At 39.1% G+C, this 20,392-nt stretch overlaps 1 protein-coding gene across 2 annotated transcripts; it reads right to left on the reverse strand.

The window, feature by feature from the left end:
* Positions 1–729: 729 nt before the first annotated feature.
* On the reverse strand, positions 730–20,029 carry kif16bb (kinesin family member 16Bb). 2 transcript variants are annotated; one of them, XM_086093181.1, is made up of 19 exons: positions 19,923–20,029; positions 19,790–19,853; positions 19,595–19,696; positions 19,377–19,493; positions 17,240–17,337; positions 15,552–15,667; positions 15,330–15,472; positions 14,931–15,099; positions 14,213–14,335; positions 13,931–14,103; positions 13,790–13,852; positions 13,628–13,687; positions 9,455–9,574; positions 9,297–9,348; positions 9,062–9,199; positions 7,837–7,919; positions 7,144–7,220; positions 3,697–3,787; positions 730–2,989 (listed from the first exon to the last, which is right to left on the reverse strand). In XM_086093181.1, the coding sequence occupies exons 1-19, from the start codon at positions 19,967–19,969 to the stop codon at positions 911–913; spliced, it is 3,915 nt and encodes a 1,304-aa protein (XP_085949307.1). In that variant the 5' UTR covers positions 19,970–20,029; the 3' UTR covers positions 730–910. The 2 variants fall into 2 exon arrangements, with proteins under 2 accessions (XP_085949307.1, XP_085949308.1); XM_086093182.1 differs by having other exon boundaries at positions 13,928–14,103.
* Between the last annotated feature and the right edge of the window lie 363 nt (positions 20,030–20,392).

Here is a 20,392-nt window from a genome sequence, read left to right on the forward strand (position 1 = left end):
AATATTGTGTTCTATTGCTATAAAAACATGAAACCTACCAAAAGAACGATTAAAGAGTCTTCTTTCATTAGGAAAAAAGTATATTTATCAGTTTCCATTTTGCAGCAATTAGCATTAGAATTTAGCAAAGTTTCATCATTATTCACAAATCTATTTAGAATTGTGAGTTATTGAGGTGGGGTTTTTTTTTCAACATGACCCTGGCTGATCACTTTTGCTCTGCTGCCACCTGCTGGCCGTTTATGTATTTTTTTTTTTTTTTTTGCAGTTGAGGCTGCATCAAAGCCTTCTGTATGCTTTAGCATAAATTAAAAAACATGAGTCTTTGGAACACTTAAAATATTTATACGTTTTGGGGAGCAAATTAGTTAGTCTCCTTTAAGATTTTTTTTTAAATCCCAATACATGTATATGTAATACTAAATCTAAACAAAAAACAGATACTGGTAGAATCCTTATGATAGGTCCAGTTAAACGTCATCAAATTTGAATAGGATAAAGTTGGACAAAGCAGTCTAACTGGAAATAAACTTCACATAAGTGAAGGGGTTATATTTATTTGCAAACAAACATAAAAATTTGTACATAAACATTCAGGATCAACAATGACAAGTAAATGACAAACATTTGAAATTATTAAAATCTAATTATAAATACTATCAAACTAATTGAACATTCAAATAAATCACTCACCACTGTGTAATCTGGTAAAACAAGCTAGGTAAAACAGGGAAGAACAAAATGCGGGCTTTAAAAACTAATTTCTAAAGCCATGTGATATAAAACATCAATTTAATGGAAAGAATAAAATCAGACATCAAACTTGTGTAGCATTAGCAGTTCTTTGGACTGGTTGCTAATTTTCCACATCTTCAAGCTGAGCAGCTCATTACTGTCTGCCAGTTGTTGATCAGACATTTGACAAATAATTAATCAGACATGCTGCCTCAGCGGAGCAGTTGAAAGTTAATTTCCACACCTCCGCATGTGGAGATGAATTTGAAGCAAGCGCAGGCGGGGCGGCTTCTTTGGCCACACTTTCAGGGTGACCTCTGGCCCTCATGTTTGCAAAGATTAGATCCAGACTGACAACTCCGCGCTCGTCTTCATCATGTAACAACATGCAGCGCACATCGGCGCGGCGACGAAGAGTCAAGTTGCGGAATTGATGATGGCAGGGCCTTATGGCGACCGAGCGTGGGGCTGGATAAAAGACAACATCTTCCTGCACCAGACCGATGTGCGTTTCGGTAAGTAAAAGCTGAGTCACAGTTTCAATGCAGCTACTGGAGCTTAAGCAGACTTTCGCGCTTGTATAGAATAAGATGTGCATATCACCAAGGGTAACTGATGTTCCTTCTTCCATGTTGCAGCAAAGAATATAAATCAGAACGGCAAGACTCTTCTGAAACTGGCAGCACAATCTCAGACCAGCATCCAACAGAAGATCCGGCACACAAGCCTGCAAGTCCAATGATAACCTGTTCCCGAATGTCATCGAGTCACCATTAAACAGCAGGTGCTGAGAGACCTGGCTGTCCTCTGGGCTTACGACTTCTAGTATGGCCAAGCACACCTCTTCGGTAAGCTTCTGGCTGTGAGTGTACACGCCCAGGATGCTTTCCTGTGTCGCTCCCATCAAACGCAAGCCGTGGCCTGAAAAATTGATCTGCATCTCCTTCAAATGCAAGAAGGGGAGTTGGTGGAACAATATCAGCTGCTCAGATTCTGCAGTCAACGTGTAAAGACCAGTTTCCAAGAGGACCAGGAGAGCAGGACGGGGTTCAGGTTGACCAACTTTAGCTACATTTAACCCAAAGAGAGCTACGATATTTTGGGAAACCGGCACTGTGCTGGGCAGGACTGACAGCAGAGATTTTTTTAGGTGTTTATATGAGAGATTTTGCAGGTTCACAAGGGCAGCAGGAAAAGCTATCAATGGTAGAAAACAACTTTTAATCTCTTTTCTTTGCACAGTGGCGGAGTCATTGAATGTCTGATCCTCGTCCGTGGACGTAAGGGTAATCGTGTCATTCATTGGGAACATCTCAGCGCTCGTTTTGTCCCGTTGGCCATCCGGGTTCCAATCTGCTTTGATGATCTTTGTACGAGACATGACTGGTGTTGTTTGTTGATAACTGGCCCAAAGGTGTTCCATTATTTCCATCTGGACTTGCTGCACCAATGGGAGCTCTTTGACCAGTGAATAAATACCACTAGTCTTGAAACATGAAAAGGCATAACTGCTTTTGACTAGGGAGAGGATTTGGCTATCAATTATAGACATGACCTTGCTTTCACTCACTAGAGAAATGAGATGATTGAACCAGGTGGTGACAAAATGCTTTTTTCTTTCCTCTTCAAACGGCTGCACGAGCGTGGATGAGCTCCAAAGGAAATGCCGAGCAATCCAACTCACTCGGTTGACCAAGGCACTTAGTCCTGATTTTTTAACTGCAACCTGTGTTCCAGACTCCTCCAAAGATCCACAATCATTTATGCCTCTAAGAGTCAACTGTCCCTTTAAGACGGTGTCCTCTGATGGACTGCTACAAGCATCTTCCTTAAGATGAGTGTTGGTTTGTTGGGGGACAGACGTGGAGCCAGTTTCGACTGTATGCTGAAGGTGAGACGTGTTGCCTAATGAGCTCCCACCAGTGCCAGGTCTCCCTTTGCCGCAATGAGCCACAACACCTTGGATCTCGTTAGCATTCCCCTCTGGCTTCATGACACATCCATCACCTAGGCCCAGGACACTTGTCTGCTGGAGGCTGCCATCCCCTGACCACACTTGCGCTCTTGTATAACTTGATACTTCAGCAGCATTCCCGGCTTCCCTCCAAGGGTGCTCAGACATCAGCTCTGGCCGTGATTTATGACACAGAACTATCTCCGGCTCCAGGTCACCCCTGGTGCTTACCCCATTCTGTTGTGTGCCGCCATCCAAATCCAAACTTGTGTGAGGGACAGGACTTTTTCCAGGTATTTTCTATTTTATATGGTGCCGGTGGATAAAAAGAAAACAGAGATGTTTTGCATTTTTTATGCCAACTACAATCAATTTGCTTACTATTACATTAGAATACAAAAACAAATGAAATACTAAAAATACATTTTACATGCCTTTCTTCTATATATTTTTATAGGAATTGGCAAGTACTGATAACAGGTATTGGTATCAGGCCTTATTTCAAGGTATCTGTATTCGCAGCGGTCACCGATACGATTAGAAATGAGAAAACTGCCATTAATGTTATGCAATTTCAAGGAAAAATGCTAAATTGGGATGTATAGGTCTTTTATTTTTATTATCTTTCCAGCTATCATCAAAACCGCTTATTTTGGGTGAGTGGGTATTTTATGTACCAAAAGTGGTATTGGCACTTCCATCAGTAACTACTCATAAGTTGAGTACTCATACTGGTCTGAAAAAAAGTGGTATCAAACATCCCTACATTTAGTTTTTAAAATATGTAATTTAATTTAAGCTATGTGGGAGAATGTAATAAAAGGTATAAACAATGACATAGTCTGAAGATGCTTTGAGAAAATTGTATGCCTCTGTATGGTGGCCCACAGAGTGGATAGGCATTATCCTCAATACTACAGACAGTTTATCTTCGCTCACAAAATTTATCTCATCTTAAAAGTGCATAACTGCTGTAGTTTAAAAAAAACAAACAAACACATACTTACAGTCATTGTGAAACGATCTGCTTCCGCAAAGGTGGAATAGCGGGTCACGAGTTCAGCCTCCGCAGTCTTTGAAGTAGGTAGATTGAGCTCACTAAAATGGACAAAGTTAAAGATCAGAACAGAAAATAATAACAAATACACAATGCAACAATACCTCATTGCCAATGCTGCAAGGGATTTCCATTTATACAATTAAAACCAGTTAAAATTAAAGATAGGGGTGCAACAAGCCTGGACTCTACTTTTAATAAAGCAGCATTGGATGGCGAAAAGCACTGGATAAGATTGGAGCCATCCTACCGGCTGTGAAATAAAAAACTGAATATGTGCATGTTGATATGAGATTTAAAGATCGTAGTGGAATGAATGTGCTTCAGATCAATCACAAATGATGTATGTATAGTATTTTTGCTGTGAATCGATGAGAAAATTAGTTGCAATCAAATTCAAAATTTGTGTACTAGTGTCAAAAGCACAACCTTGGGGTTGGGCTCAAAAGTTCACTCCTTGGGAAGAACCAACATTGCATAAATGACAGCGAGAAAGCCCCACCCCACAGCAGTAACCTTTTTTTTTTTATCAGAATCCACAAAGGAAGCTATTAAAAATGTTGCAATGACGTAGTTACTAAAAGAGTATGTCAATTGAATACAACTGTCGGCAAGATAACTAATGCTAAACTAAAACGAAAATAAAACTGTTATATTTTAAATGTGCATGCAGTATATATCAGCTGCTGTTTACTTGAATTTACAAAGTATTTATTTAAGAAATTTTTTTTTACATCTTGCTTATGGTGGCCATTTTAGTGTAAATTTGTGAAAATAGGACATGTTCACCAATTACTGCCTGCATTACTTACCTAGAAGACTATACAGTTGGTAAATATTCAGCAGTGACAAGCAATGTAATTGATTTCATGATCTGTACAAAAGCTACTTAATAAAAGCCGTGATCAACTGAATCATCTATATATTTTTTTATACCCAACATAAATAAGTTGGTGTCAAAGTTCGTACTAGCGCTGGCACAAATACATATTTTTGCTTCAAAAATATTTTCCTGGTTAAATAAGAGTGAACAAAAAGTTCAAGCCTGCATTTGGATACCGAGTGGGTAATTATAGTAAACAGCAGTGCCATCAGTAGTTGATGCTGGTCTTGATATGGACTGCGCTGATGGCTGACCTGATATGCTATTCATTTTAAAGCGTACAAACAGCCTTGGAGAAGAGCAAAAGCACAGGACCGAGCTCTGACTCATAATCATAGTAGCCCTTTTCTGCTTCATGTTTTGAAATAGCCATGTTGCATCTCAAAGCAATCATTTGTATTTTCCCAAATAACTAAATTGCTTGTTACTTTTCAATATAGTCAAATAAGCAAAAGTATATTAGAAATCAGTAGAGTGAAAAGTTTTACAGGTAGAGAGAGCAACCATACTATTAAAGTATCAAAGTTTCAGAATCTCTAGTAAGTAAAGTCATACTTTGCCAAAACAATCAATCCATTGACCTCTTTCAATAACCCTTATCTGTTCAGGGTTGCAGGGTCAAAACAATCTATACATTAATTAAAAAAAAGAAAAAAAATGATTAGAGAAACCCTAATGCTTTTGAGTTTAACAATTTGAAAAATGATGGAATGCTGACTAAATATGTATCAAATTAGTAGCTACTGAATTCTTACAGCGTGTCTAGGGCAGCATACAGAGAAGAAGAAAAAGGGCCACTGGCATCCTTCACCTTTAATTTATTTAACACGCTTCAATCCAATGCATTGGGGGAGCTAAAGACATGCTACGCAATTATATATAGGGCCGACACCAGAGGTGTCAAACTCCGGTCGTCGAGGGTCGCAGTCCTGCAGTTTTTGGAGGTAGGGGGCTCCTCCCATCTCCACTTTCAGAACCAAAACGCACTAGATCATTTTCATGAGACAAGACCAACTTCTCAAAACAGATAACGTTCTTTGATGTTTAAAGTACAGGGAGAAAAGTGCACTGTTATTCTAAAATTTATTTTGCAAAAAGATTATGAATTTATTTTGCCATTCTGAGGTTGTTCATATCAGGAAGAGTTTTGCAGTCTCTTTCTAGCACTAAACATGTTTGTCATTAACTGATGTCGTTTTTCATGGTCGACTTGTCCAACGTGCGTTACCTAGTACACAAGTGCTTGCTTATTAAATACATTTTAGCCTAGAAGGTATCACGGGAGTGGATGTTCACTCCCGTCCCATCCCACAAGCAAAAATTCCGTCTGGTCCCAGTCCTGAAAAAAAGTTATTTATAAAAACTGTTTTGTTTTGTTTTTTGGTTTGTTTTTTAAGTCCTGTTCCGTCCCACTCCCGGGTAAAACGACTTCTGTCCCACTCCTATACCGCTCCCATTATGGAGGTCAACTGCATCATCTAAAAAATAGCGTATGGAAAGGAAAATACAAATGGCTGCACAAGTGTGTGTATCTGTCCAAGTTTTTCCCCGAACGGATATTAAATTAATCCCGCTCCCGTGAAGGTGATGTTTTTTCCTGTCCCTTCCCAATCCTGTGATTAAAAGGTAAAATTCACTCCCATCCCACGGGAATCCTGTGAGAGAAAAACATAATAATCAGCCTCTACTGCAGCCTATGGCTCTTGGTACTCATTGTTATAATACTTTCAGGAAAACTAAACCACCATAACTGTTGATATTGAGGAATAGAAAACATGAGCCCCAATCTACTTTCAACAACGCTACTAGAAGTGGGGAGAGGGAGAGTTAATTTGCCTTTCTATCTTAAATTCAGTCTCAAGCTGAATTACTTTCCATTCCAAGATGAGGCGAGTGAGCTATAGAGCACGTCAATTGCAAAATAGAAATAGCTTCTGTTAGGCTATAATGAACAAACAGGTGTAATCTGACTGATAGCAATCTTTAAAAAATAATAATAATAATTACAGGAGTAAGGCTACATTAGGTTTATACTCTTCCAAAACCAGTGACAATGCAATCCTTTACCAAGCACCCTCAACTGTACTTTGCAAGTAGGGCTGGGTAACGATTCTAATTTCCTTAATCGATTACATTTCGATTCACAAGAGTTCAGTTCAATTTTTCCAGATTTGATTTACTTCAATCCAATATTGATTAATTATGGAACATAAATTCTTCTTACATGTCAAGGACATGATAAAAACTGCACAAATATTAAATTCCAAAGTAAATTTTGCGGAGGCAGTAACTGGTGAAATTATTTAGTAAATTAATGAAATAAAATAACATGTTAGAATCACTTAAGTGTTACACAAACAAGGATGAGAAAAATATTCTCGCACTTGTCACAGAAACACTGCCATGATTTATGGCTTTGATTTTGCACATCAAGATAGAGTTATGAACCAGGTTTTAACTGGACCTTTCACAAGGAGTCAAGAGTCTTTTGTATGCATCTGCCTCAAGTCTTACCTTGGAAGACCAAGTGTCACCTTGGACAAATTGTTAGATGTCGATTTTGGCGACAATGTGATCGATATCAGCACACTCTGCAGAGAATAGAAGGAGACAAGACTGGAATGAAAATAATGCAAATAGAAAATATTTCTGTTGCTTAGTAAAAATGGATAAGGCAATTAACTCATTCACTCCAAGTCATTTTCACAGAAGCAATTCCCCTTCACTCCCAGCTGTTTTACTGAATTTTGGCCCACAGAATATTGTGTTCTAACCCTATAAAAACCTGGAACCTACCAACAGAAAGGTTAGCGTCTCTTCTTTCAGTGAAAAAAAAAAAGTATATTTCTACCCGTTTTGCAGCAATTAGCATTAGAATACAGCTAAGTTTCATCATTATTCACAAATCTATTTAGAAATGAAAGTAATGAGCTATTTTTCAACATGGCCCCTGGTTGATTTATTTTGCTCTGCTGCCACCTGCTGGCAGTGTGTGTAATGACTACAATTTCTTCAACTTCTTTATGCTCTAGCATAAAAAAAAAAACTTATAAATAAGTCTTTGGGACACTTAACTAAAAAACGTATAAATACGTTCTATTTTAAATGTTCTAAGTTCATGCATATGATAAAGTTACTGAAAGAAGTTTAGCAACTACTCATTCGACCACAGACAGTATTTCTGCTGTGGTCAGACTCTGCCTTCACCTGCTGTTTCTCTTTGAGATTGGCGGCTTCAGTTGGGTGGTTAAAACGCAATGTGGTTCTTCTTCCAAGGTGTATGATGGAACCTGACGAAAAAGGAGTTAATTAGAGAGTGGAAAATGACCAAGCTACCTGCAAGCGCCAAATATTTGGAATTAATAATGCAAGCCCTACTAAGACAGGTGCAGCAATTAAAGATTTGAGGCTCTTCACAACATTTGCCACCAAGAGTAATGATGTAGTGTCAGAACATCATCTATAATTCATGAAAAGTTACTAAAGAACCCCAGACTTGGCCGTTAGAAACCTTCCTGTCAATGTTTCAACACATTGAAGTGTCTTCACTAAAAAACCTGCTGGCATAAAACGGGAGCTGGCCTACATTTCCTGAAATGAGCAAAAGGGAATGACTTGCTACGAAGAAAGCAATTTCCAACGTGAATGGCAGCGATCTAAACCACGGGATGATCTACCAGAGAAAAAAAAACGGTCAAGGACGGCTTGGTAATCCTCAAAAAGTGATCGAATTGAAGTGATATTGGGGTGTATATATCAGGCTCAGATTCATGCAATCACAGCCAGAGATTTTCTCAAGGCCTTGCCATGCAATCTCCACCTCAATGCTGGCTCCGGCAATTTCTAATCTTGCAACTACAAATTACTTAGACAAGTGACAAAGGACCCTCTGATGGATTCCAGCTGCTGTTAGACAGAAAATTACAAACATTTGTTGAAGAAAACGCCCTAAGATACAGCTGTTTGTGAAGGGGATATGGGAAAAGCTGAAATGGTTATAAAAAGGCGGCTAGCAGAAGGCTGTGCCGCTCTGTTGAGTTGTTATCTCAGGAAGCCAAACCCTGATGAAGAGCAGGCAGAAAGCCGCAAAGGCTCCAAGGCCCAGCAAGCAGTGCCTGTTTGGACAAAAGAGGTTAAGAGTCTCAACACTGTTTGACTCTCTCCTTTGAAAAAGTAATGCTCAGCTACCACTTCAACCTGTGGGCCTCTATCAACTCCATCTGCCAATTAAGGAAAACAGCCCAGGGCTTTGTTGGCCTCTCGCCCTTGGAAATGTTCATTAAGAAAAACTATCCATTTTAAAAGCTGCAAAAACATGATGCTGCAAGAGCCAAGGACAACATGGATTTCATCAATTGAAACAGCTCAATAACCAAATATGGGAACGAGCTCTTTCCTTTCATTTCACTCTCTGGGAGAATATGAAACTTACCCTGAGTCAGCTGACAGGGATGAGTTACCACAGTGCCATTGATTGAACACACTGCACCCTCCTGAGGGATGAGAGTCACAGTCCCCGCGTGGTTCTCAAACGCACAATGTTCCCTGCCGAGCCCAGAATCACCATCTTCTATGAGAAACAAAAACATGTCAACAATGCATTTTAGAGCCAGTAAATCAACAGATGATGCAACAATGGGCTCTATAATTTAGTAACCCTGACTCACCAATATTCAAACGGCAAGATGCTTTGTTTGTGTTTATCGTGGTTCTGCCTTCCTACAGTGGTGATTAATCAGGAGACAATATGTAAGGTGTGTTTTGTTCTACTACAATTCTAACGAGCAATTAACAAAAAAATGCAAAGATGAAACGCTTCATTCACTTTCAAATAATATAAAACGACGCCAGTGCTGAGCAAGTCTTCATCAATGCTGATCAGATGGGGGAACTGGCAGTCCAAAACCACTGCGCTTCCTTCCTTCTTAAGAGCCACCGCCTCCTCCTATGGGACAAAAAAGATTATCCTGAGAAGGACAGAGACCATCTCAATAGCCGGTAGTCGAAATGGCACACAATAATAAAAGAAAAAAAAGCTGACAGACATTTAATGACAAGCAGCAGACAACTAAATTCTTTATGACTGCTCTTCCTTGCCTGAAGGCCAAGCAGAAGAGCCGAATTTGGGCCATGTGTTGCTATGAAGCAGTCGAGTGGCTGACGGGGAAAGAGACGCAATAAATCATTTAGATTACCATGGCGAGAGTCAAACTGTACATTGTGTTCGCCGAGCGAAAAAGACGCAGTGCCAGCAGCCACACACACACAGATTGTATAACATGCACCATTGCCACCGGTGATGCATAACCAAGGATATGTCGCTTTTAACGTTTGCAAGCTTGTACAACATAAATTTATTCCACATCATTAAGAATGTATCTATAGAAAAGAGAGATAGAAAAACAAGCCAGTCATACAACAGTGGATCCTCCAAAGTTATTGTAGGACTACAAAGTTGCCCCTTAAAGGCAAAGTCAACAACAATTTTCTTTACCATAGTATGTTGTACGTGCCGCACTAGTCTAAACACGGCATTCTGATTAGTATTGCGTTTGTGGACTAGGAAAAAAAGTATCAAAATCCACCTATTTGTATCCATCTCAGGGGGCGGCCATTTTGTCACTTGCTGTTCACTGGAAATGACATCGCAGTTGCTCAGGTAACAACCAATCAAGGCTAAGTTTCAGAAAACCGGTGAGCCATTGCAAAGAACAAAAAATTAGGTTGACTTCCCCTTTAAGTGATTTACTGTTCAGAGTACAGAAAGTCATTTCCAACTCAATTGACAAGAAAGGAAGCGTTTAGCCTGGGATGACCCACTGGGTTCAAAGGCCACACTGAATTGAGCCATAAAAGAGAAATTTACCCCTAGACAAGTGTTCACGGCCAATAATGTCCCTCCCAGGACTTTGTGGTTCGATAAACCGGAGTCTACAGCCAAGCACAAGTGCACCTCAAAGAGGTATGCTCCTTTTTAAATGCTGGACTAACACCTCAGATTGCTATGGATTATCAGGAGTACCTCCCAAGAGGTAGAGTAGAAAATCTTGCATATGGGGAACTGTATATCCACCATTCTATAAACGCCTGTCTCCTCCTCCTCCTCACTTTGGCATGGATTGGATGGTGACAAGAAGCATGTCCACAACCTCCGCCTCATTCAGTGGCAGTTGAGAGATTGAAGAAATCCTCCCCACCAGCCCCCTAATGAAGCAGGAGAGGTATCGACCGGGGCCTGTTAATTAAAAGGGATTCTTCACAGACTTCATTAGAAGTTGGGAGAGGCCTGGCAGATTAATGCACTGTGTCACATTCCTCTGACATCAGGAACAGATAAAATGCTCTTAGAGTCCCCTCACATGCACATACGTGACAGTGAACGCCGCATTTCAGATGGGCACACAGTCAGTCAGTGTGTCATGTTGACCAAAGAAAAGAAAATCTGCTTTGCACTAGAGGCAGCTAGTGAACAGATTGTAGTTCATGAAGACACTGGCTAAAGGAACATTGACTTCCATTAAACACGATCAGCAAAATTGTATTTTACTTTCCTCTGAGCATTTTGACATTTCCATCTAGTTCACCAATATGAATTCCAATCACCCAACTAATCATTCTTAATAACCATCAGTTATGTCACCTGGAGCAACATGCCAGCTGAGCAGAAATTTGCAGCAGAGAAAAATACATGCATTTGTCAAGCATTACTACATGTAAATATTGATTCTACTGAAAAACAAAATAACCGGCGTATCCTAAAAATTACAATTCATTTTTAATGCAACACCACAGCCACAATTTACCATTTTACACTGAATTTATAACAAATTGCACAAAAATGCAATAATACTAAATGAATACTACAACTACTCTTCGTGTTTTGCAGTCAAGTAATTTGCCCAGATGTGCCAAATTTCAAATGACATTTTGAATCATACATGTAGGAAACAGAGGGTGCAAAGCTGATGGTGATATGCAAATTTCAGCTTTGGAGGAGTACGCAAAACAAATATTCAAATATGTAGTGTCAGTATTTTTCCTGTTCTTATTTACACTTTCAATTCTGGTAAAATCAGCTCAGGATCCGTTTCATAATTTTCTCCTTCCCATATGCCCTGTTACCATATTCTGGGAAGCTGACTATTCATAATCAAATTCAGATTTTAAATATGAAAACACAACATACCCACAGCTCTTGGTTCACTTGTCTCAATGGCCTTAATTGAATTTCAGCAATAGAATAAAATAAAACGTGTGAAAAGCGTTTAAATTACAAAGCATGTGACAGAAATGTTTCGGGGTTTTATTTTTGTATAGAGCAGAGGTCACCTGTCCACGGGCAACAGGTAGCCTACAGGCCTGTATGCTTTACAAATGATGGGACATTGTGATTTTCTCAGGATGTAGAAGTGACCATTTGAAAATTTAAACACCGCCATAGATTTTTATATCTTTTTTTTTTAAGTGCTGCATATTTATATTGATTTGTTATCTAATTATTGTGAGAAAGAATTATAATTTTATGTTTACAAATTTGTATTTACTAATAACATTAGTAAAAGTTATTTGTGTGTGTATCAAACTATAGCCCTTTGCATCAACTTAAGTTTAAAAAAAAAATGGTAGGTGACCCCTTGTATAGATGGGTGCCAAGTGATGATGCAGATATTCCACTTCTCTAAATTAAGTACCGACCCCACCTCCATTGTCTGCAAAAGTATTCGATGACAGAATCCCACTTCTAATTTTTCACCCAGACAAAATGCAAATGTACTACTACTGGGAGACAAATGTCAAATCCAAAAAGTTGTTAAAATGATTCGAATTTTGGCATCACTAAAGCGCCTGCTGTTCACCAGTGCAGTGGATTTTTGCCCAGATGCCACAGGAATGAAAACAGCTAAAATTCCCATTTTCTTTAGTCAAATTACCTCTAAAATATATTAAGACAAAAGACAGTTCATTAATATTGCATGCCCACCAGTACAAGAATAAAGTGCAATATGCCAATAATCAAAATTTTGTAATTAGAAGCAATGGCAGCTGCTAATGAGTTCCAGTACCATTGTTTTGAATAAGAGACTGCCAAGCCCCTCCAAGTGTTCCCTTTTAACCAATTTAGAGCATAGAATACTAATACCGCAACATACGGTACACTGGCATTTAGGCATGGATATTATGAATGGCCACTTAAAGATATGCTAAATCAACATACATTGACCCAAAAATTTAACCATGTACCGAATAAATTGCTTAATATAATCTTGGAATATTAAATATATTTCAAGACATTTTTTGAAATATCACTAGTGTAGGTGTGAGGAAACCTGCTCAATACTCAAAGCATATCATCTAACATGTATTATTGGACAATAAATCAACCCCCTGCTTCTCATGACAGGCACGATCCCTTTTATGCATAATGGCACAAGCTACTTGACTATGATGAGGCCCAAGAATGATGACATTTGGTGTGATTTGGGATGTTGGGAAAACATTCAGACGAAAATTGTTCAGCAGTCACTGAACTGTGCTTTTTCTCTCCCCCTAGAACCTTAGGGTTTTGCAAGCTCATAGCCTCAGAAGCAATATTGGGTTGTAGCAGAGTGCATGTCATTTTGGTTCCTCTTTGCCAGACTTCCAAACACTGTCACACTCACCTGAGGAGTATTTCAGCAACTCAGCGTTTGGGTGCCATTTAAATCTTAATAGATGCAAAGTTATATTTCATGCCAGGTTGACTCTGTTTTTCTCTCTCCCTCCCGACTATACTCTTTGCAACATATCTGGATGTTTATAGGAGCTGTGGGGACACCAACTGGTGATATGACTTTACTGCAAGCATAAGTGTCAAAACTGCTTCCATCTTGACTAGGCAGAAGTGAACAAGGATTCTAGTAGGTATTGAAAGGATGGAAAAAAATATTCCTAAAACAATTGTTCAGAAAATTAAAATAAACTTCCATTGAACAGGAGAAACCTGTGACAAAAGTAACACCTGCAGAATACCACGAGTCTCCTCCCATTTGCAAGTCCACTCTTTGGTTAGAGTATAAACCTGCAGAAATAGAAAGGATTGCAAAAGTTAAATAAGCACCCTAAAACTGTTCAGTCTAACTATATTATAACTATTATTATTATTAATGTATAGTATACTGACCTTTTCCTCGTTTTGATGCAACTCCTCTTCTACTCTCAGTGAGGAAGACAGACTGTGAGAAACCTGTAAGTAAATATATACATGGTAATGAACTCTGCAAAAACACCTGCCAATATTGCATGACAGCAACAATACAACAACCTGTTTGGTTTCTAGCAGACTTTTCAGCCTGGTAACCTCTGCCTGTAGATCCCGGATCAACTTGACACTGCTGTCTTCGTTCACTGTGGGGGTGTTCACGATGTTTCGAGCCCGGTTGGCATAACGCAATGTGCTCAGGGTCTCCCCATAGTTCACGCTAGCTGGGGAAATGGCTGCAACAAGGGGTTATCGTAGAGAAAAGCACAGATGAGTGATATAATATAAAGCATGAACAAAGAGGATTACCTGGTTCAAGTGTAGATTTGTGTATACAGTACATACTTGCAATCATAGTAGTCTTTGAGTTTCCACCAAGACTGTCTTTAAGCAGCCATGTAAGAACAGAGTCTCTGTAAGGGATGAAGGTCATCTTTTTTGTTGTCAGTTGTCCTACACTGAGCTCAGCTGGAAGGTCACAAGCGCATATATTAAAAACAAAAATAATTTCTAATCAGTCCTCAGGAAGTAAAAGTAATCCAACCCTCAAATAAAAATTCACTTTCACTAGATTTCTTTTGGTTGTGAATAATTTTGTGCTTAAAAGGGAATGTCACCCCAAAATAATTAATAACAATATATACTAATCTAAACAGTATTCTAATTAATAATTTTTTTTTTTTTAAAAATTAAAATGACATCAGTTGGCTCAGGTAACCAATCGCGACTGAGCTTGCGAACATCACATGACCAAACTCAGAACAGGCCAATCGAGATTGGTCGTTACCTGAGCAACTGTGATGTCGTTTTCAGTCGACCGCAAGTGGCAAAATGGCCACCCTGGGAGTAATAAAAGAAGGTGGATTTTGATGCTTAATAAAATATTCCACAAACACAACATCAACCAAAATGCCAAATTTAAACTAGTGTGGATGCATACAACATTGTAAAGAAATGTTTGGGTAGAAATCCCCTTTAACTGTCACTTTCCCATTGATGTTCCTTTTGGCACAATAGCAAACATGGTGTCAGTAGGCTTAATCCTGTTTTTAGTGCCATTTACCCAGAGCTGAGATAACATTGCCCAGGGTGACGAGGGATTTGTTGATGTTGGCGCCCTCCTTCAATCTGATGCCTGAAGTCTGCGTGGTGTCGGCCCTCTCACTGCCAGCCAAGTCGACCAGGTGGATCTTACTCACTATCTCACGTGGCAATTCTGCATCAAACCAGGTCTGTGGCAAAGAAAAGGCATACTCCTTGCACATAGCAGCAAAAGAGCAAATTACAAACAAAATGGTGGGTGGGCTTTTTAAGTTACTGAAAAAGTTCAGGACACCAACAGACAATCAGGTTAATTAGAACTCCTGAGACACAATAGCCTTTATCAACCCCCAAAAAAATCAAGAGGACTTCAAAATGTACTCCAATTTAATACAGTGCACTCATGTATACCGCACTCTACCTGAGTGAATCTGATGGTGAAGATTGCATGCGAGCGGCTGCTGGAGTCATTCATCCCTGTGCTTGCAGTGATACGGTTGGCATTGCCAGCAGCTATCAACGCTTCCATGCTGCCGTAGCTGTGGACCAAATGCTTGGACAGATCTAAGCACAGAAGAAGTTTACTCAGGAGAGTGGGATATTAGAAGGAAGTGTATGTGTGTCGGGGGTGAAAATGTCTTACTCTCAACATAAGGTCCATCCCTCGGGTGCTCTCTCACTCTTAATCCTCCACCTTCCATGACTACAGTCTTCTTTTTAAGAAGGTCATTCACACGTTCATTGTAGATTTCCATAAAGCTGGTGTACAAAGTCCAAAAGGGTTTTAGTGCAAGTTCGGTTTGCAAATGACAACACCAAACAGTAAGAGCGCACACCATCAAAAAGCCAAAAAAAAAAAAAAAAAGTTCACTCGTGAAACAAAGTAAACTTCTAGAACCAATGTTTCATCCAGAGGTACCAGACGTTCACTCTGATCGAACCCGATTTGAGATGTGACAATATACAGTAAAAGAATAAAAAAAAAAAACATTGAATTTGTTTTCTATGGCCTAGACAAATGTTGGCTTGACACAAGAGCCATAGCAATTCTTTGATTTTCCAGAATTAATTGCAACACTGTTCTGACTGTCTTGACCAGACAAAAAAGGTCAAATTTCAGATTAATTTGAGTTTGCAAGATCTTATGTTGTTCCCCTATTTATACGAAGCCAGCTACATATGGTACCATTTTTGACCACGCATATGAGGGAACTGAAGCAAGCAGAACAAACAATATTAAAATGTAAGCATTTTTTCAGTCAATATAAAGTTAACTAAAAGCAAAGACTAAAGAAGGCAAGCAAATGAAAATACAGTTGTGGGGCTACAAATGCACTGCAAGCGCCAAAATGTGAATACACTTGAATTTCCTCAATACAAGGAGGAGGAGATCTGGTAAACCGGAGGGGGGCACAGGAAAAATTGCTTGTTTTGCAAGTTCTTTCTTTGTGAGGAAAAAGGAGGCATGAAGTAGGGCAAGGTGCACTCTGAGGGTAAGCAGCAGGTAGTAAGGTGTAAAGTGGAGCAACCTTTTTTTTTTTGGTTACAAAGGAGGCATTGACTTTCAGAATATTGTAGTTAACTTCATTAGTGTGGTGAATGATTAATAGCGGCCATTTAATAATGCAACTGAGGTGAGTTTTTTGGGGAGACTGCAGGTTTGAGACCTATATGTGGAGATTAGGAACAGTGTTTTATAAAAGCAAAAAAATCCAGACTACAAACCTAAATTTCTGAGGGACGACTATATAGGTATTACTGTACTGATGATATCCAACACGACAAATTGATAAAGAAAACGTGACTGGTCATATTTCTTCGTTGCTGTTCTGCTTTTTGCATCACTGGAAACAATATTCTGTATCTGTTTAGTTTGTGAAAGTCAACCCAAATGTTTCTTTACAATAATATGTTGTATATGTTAGAATAAACATGACATGCTGATTAATATTGTGTTTATGGAATACAAGTTAAGCATCAAAAGCCACCCCTTTTTATCCATCTCAGTGGCGTCCATTTTGCCACTTGCTGTTGACTGAAAATTACATCAGTTGATTAAGGCTAAGGTAACAACCAATCATAGTTCAGCTTCAGAAAACGGGTGAGCCACGATTGGTCAATGTCCAAGTAACTGCAATTTTTAGTCGACAGCAAAAAGGCACAATGGCCACACCGAATGGTGGATAAAAAAAATATATAATAATATTCCACAAACACATTATTAATTACAATACCGTATTTAGACTAGCAGGGCATATAAAACAAGTTGTTTAAAAATAAACTTTTGGGGGGTTGACTTCTACTTAAAAAATAATAAACATGATCCCTTACCTGACCTCTGTATGAAATGACACCATATTGTTCATGCTTCTCTCTGATATTTTGGAGAACAAACCTTCGCAGATCCGTGGGATTAAACCTTTTTCTTCCTGGCAAATGAAACAAAACAAATGTTTACAACACTCAAAACTCTGTATTGATGTTGTATTCTCTTCATGTGAGTGCATGTGTTGCGGTTGACAAAAAAACGGCAAGCGGTGGAACTACTACAAAATGTTACTGAAGCGTTAAAGCAATTTCTTGATCCCTTGTTTTAATTACACAGCAGCTGATAGTGAGCATTAAGGACGTTATATGTAATTACTAATTATCAAGTATGTTGAAAAAAGCAGTGATGCTGTCCTGGTAGACATCCATTTGCCCCTTGGTAGAGTGAAATTTACATTTGAGTGCAAGGTAGGAAATGGAAAAGCTACGCGCTGCTGCACTCATCACATTTTCTGATTAGTGCAGGAAAACAGACAAATGAAGAGAAAAGAAGAGATGTCTGATGAGGTTACTTTCCAATGTAGGAATGTGTCAGCATTGCGTTCACGCTGGTTAAGCACTACTAAAATGTTTGGCAGTGTAAGCTCCTCAGTGCTGATTATATTGTGACAGGAGGAGTGTATTAGGTGAATGGCTGATGTGTTCCAAGAGTGGATTGGGGTTTAAAGAGTTGTTTCATTTTCATTCATTTGTCTTTATGGCACCCAAACTGTCCTGGTAGTACATTCCTCCAGGATCTCTGATACACCTGGATTAGTTGAAATCGCACAGTTCTAATTAGGTTTTAGTGAAGTCATTGCATGAATCACAAGCATGAATGTTTACATCAGGAATATCCAAACTTATACAGCAATATCAAATGCTGCAAAGGCAACTTTGACATTGTCCAGCTTTCTTAAAACAAACTAAAACCAAGCAAGCAATTATGTATCATAGTAACTTGTGTGTGTGGGGGGGGGGCAGTTATAGGTGAATTTGGGGGACCCACAGCTCTATATCCCATTAGAATAGATCCACCCCTGCCCTCAGCAGATGTCCACATTCAGAATCAAAAGCAAGCGCAATCAGTAATAAGATCACATTTTACAAAGTGGTGTTCACATGATGATCTACTTAAAATGATGTTCACAAATCAGGCCTTTACTGTACATAAAGGAGGAAACATTTTTGCTTCGGAAAAAATTCACGAGGCAATACAAAGAGAGATGTTTAGTTAATCTCAAGAAACACTCAAATTCCAAATGTATTGTCAAATGCATCCCACTTTTTTTTAACACACATACACCCACACAGAAAGGGGTTGCAGGCCATGTCAAAAGGTTGTTGCTGTTGTTTTTTGAAATGCCTGTGACAGCCGCTAGAGAATAGACTGCGGGCCACAAATGGCCCTGGGTCATAGTTTGGATGCCACTAGTTAATGATGCTGCCAGTAAAAATTCAGCAGAATGTCTATTGCTTTGACACCTTTTATGAACAAGTTACCCAGAAATCATGGTCATTCCATATGGGTCACAAACTTTTTGCAACTGTATCTCTGGCTGCACTCATTTCACTCACTTTGTTCTTGTGTCAAGCCTTCACGTAATTGGGCCTTTGGTCAAAATCAGGATCTAAACATCCTTGATTATGTTTGTGATCACCTAGCCTTAGTCTTTTAGCCTTAACTATTGCAGGTCATTACTGGTGTAAAGCATGCACACACAAAAACTAGTCCCGAGGTTTTACCCCAGGACCCACTCAATTAGTCATCACACCTGACTTTCAGCAGCTTCATTGGCTCCTAATTATCTATCACATGGACCAGGGTGTAAACCACCATTTGCTCATGGTCAGCTGGGACATGCTCCAGCATACCTGTGACCATAAAACAGACTACTCAGTGCCTTACTGATGTCCTCATTAACCCCCTCTTCTACGAACTGTTAATTTGAACAGAATGGGGTTAACAGTCATTGAGCCTCTGGAACACTCACTCTCCTGACATAAGAAACTTGCACTGTCCTGGCTAAAAACTAAATTGGCAGATTCACTTTATGTTTTTTCTGTTGATAAGCTGTACCTTATCACCATAGCAAGAATCGCATACAACATTATACATGGATTCAAAATTCAAACGTGTTGGGAAATCTGGAAATCTTACCGCATGACCCATCATGGTGTAGGATTTGCCTGATCCAGTTTGGCCGTAGGCAAAAACACAGGCATTGAAACCTTCAAATGCAGCTTTTAAAACATCATACCCCAGATCATTGAATATCTAAAACAAAAAATAATAGATTAGATTGTTTTAACCAAACAAATAACTTTTAAGACTCATTAACATTTACAAGCAAAATGTGCAAACGCACACAAAAATACCTTTTCCTGTGATGCAAATGAGGGACTTTTGTAACTTGAGTCATATGAGAAATCGTAAGTAAATATCTTTGTGTTCTTATCGTCCCCTCGAATCGATGATGGCTGAAGAATTTCAAGAGCACCCATTATTTTTCAATAATCGCACATTGCTAATAAAACAAAACAAAGCAACAACAAAAAAAACACCCTACCTACCTTACACAAATATATGGTGTTTCCTTCCAAACGAGTCACCACCTTGGATGATAATCGCTCTTCTCTGTGGAGAAGTAAAAAAGAGCGTTTTGTGAGTAAATAAATTAATTAAGTATAGTTGGTTTTGTTTTACCGTTTGTTAAGTGGACGGACTCGAACTGCAACACGCACTGAAGCCATCTCGGAGGGAAAAAAAGCTGCAACCTTCCACGTTGAACGTGAGCGTCGGTAATAAGACCGTGTGAGAAGATCCACTGCCAATTAATACACCTGTGAACTGTCTTCACCCATACCTTTTAAGGACTTGCACCTTTTCTCCAGTGGAGGTCGCCATTTACAAGCACAGATTTAAACATTGATGGTCCAATAAACAAATATATATTCAGAGGAAATTCAGACCTACCATGGTATTTTTTGTAACACACAGACTGTTAAAACTGTTACGGTTGCATATTTCCACAGGCTTAATTTCCTAAAAAGCATGACTGTTGCACGAAATGGATTATTGTGGCTATATTTTGGCCATGTAGCTTTGTTATATTTTAACATGCAGTTGCCAGGATAAGCCTCACTTTTTTAATAGCTAATGTACTCTGAAAGGCA

The sequence above is a fragment of the Leptonotus elevatus genome, chromosome 13 (genome assembly GCF_054856555.1).
Source record: "Leptonotus elevatus isolate MCC_2025b chromosome 13, RoL_Lele_1.0, whole genome shotgun sequence".
In the NCBI taxonomy this organism is placed as follows: domain Eukaryota; kingdom Metazoa; phylum Chordata; class Actinopteri; order Syngnathiformes; family Syngnathidae; genus Leptonotus; species Leptonotus elevatus.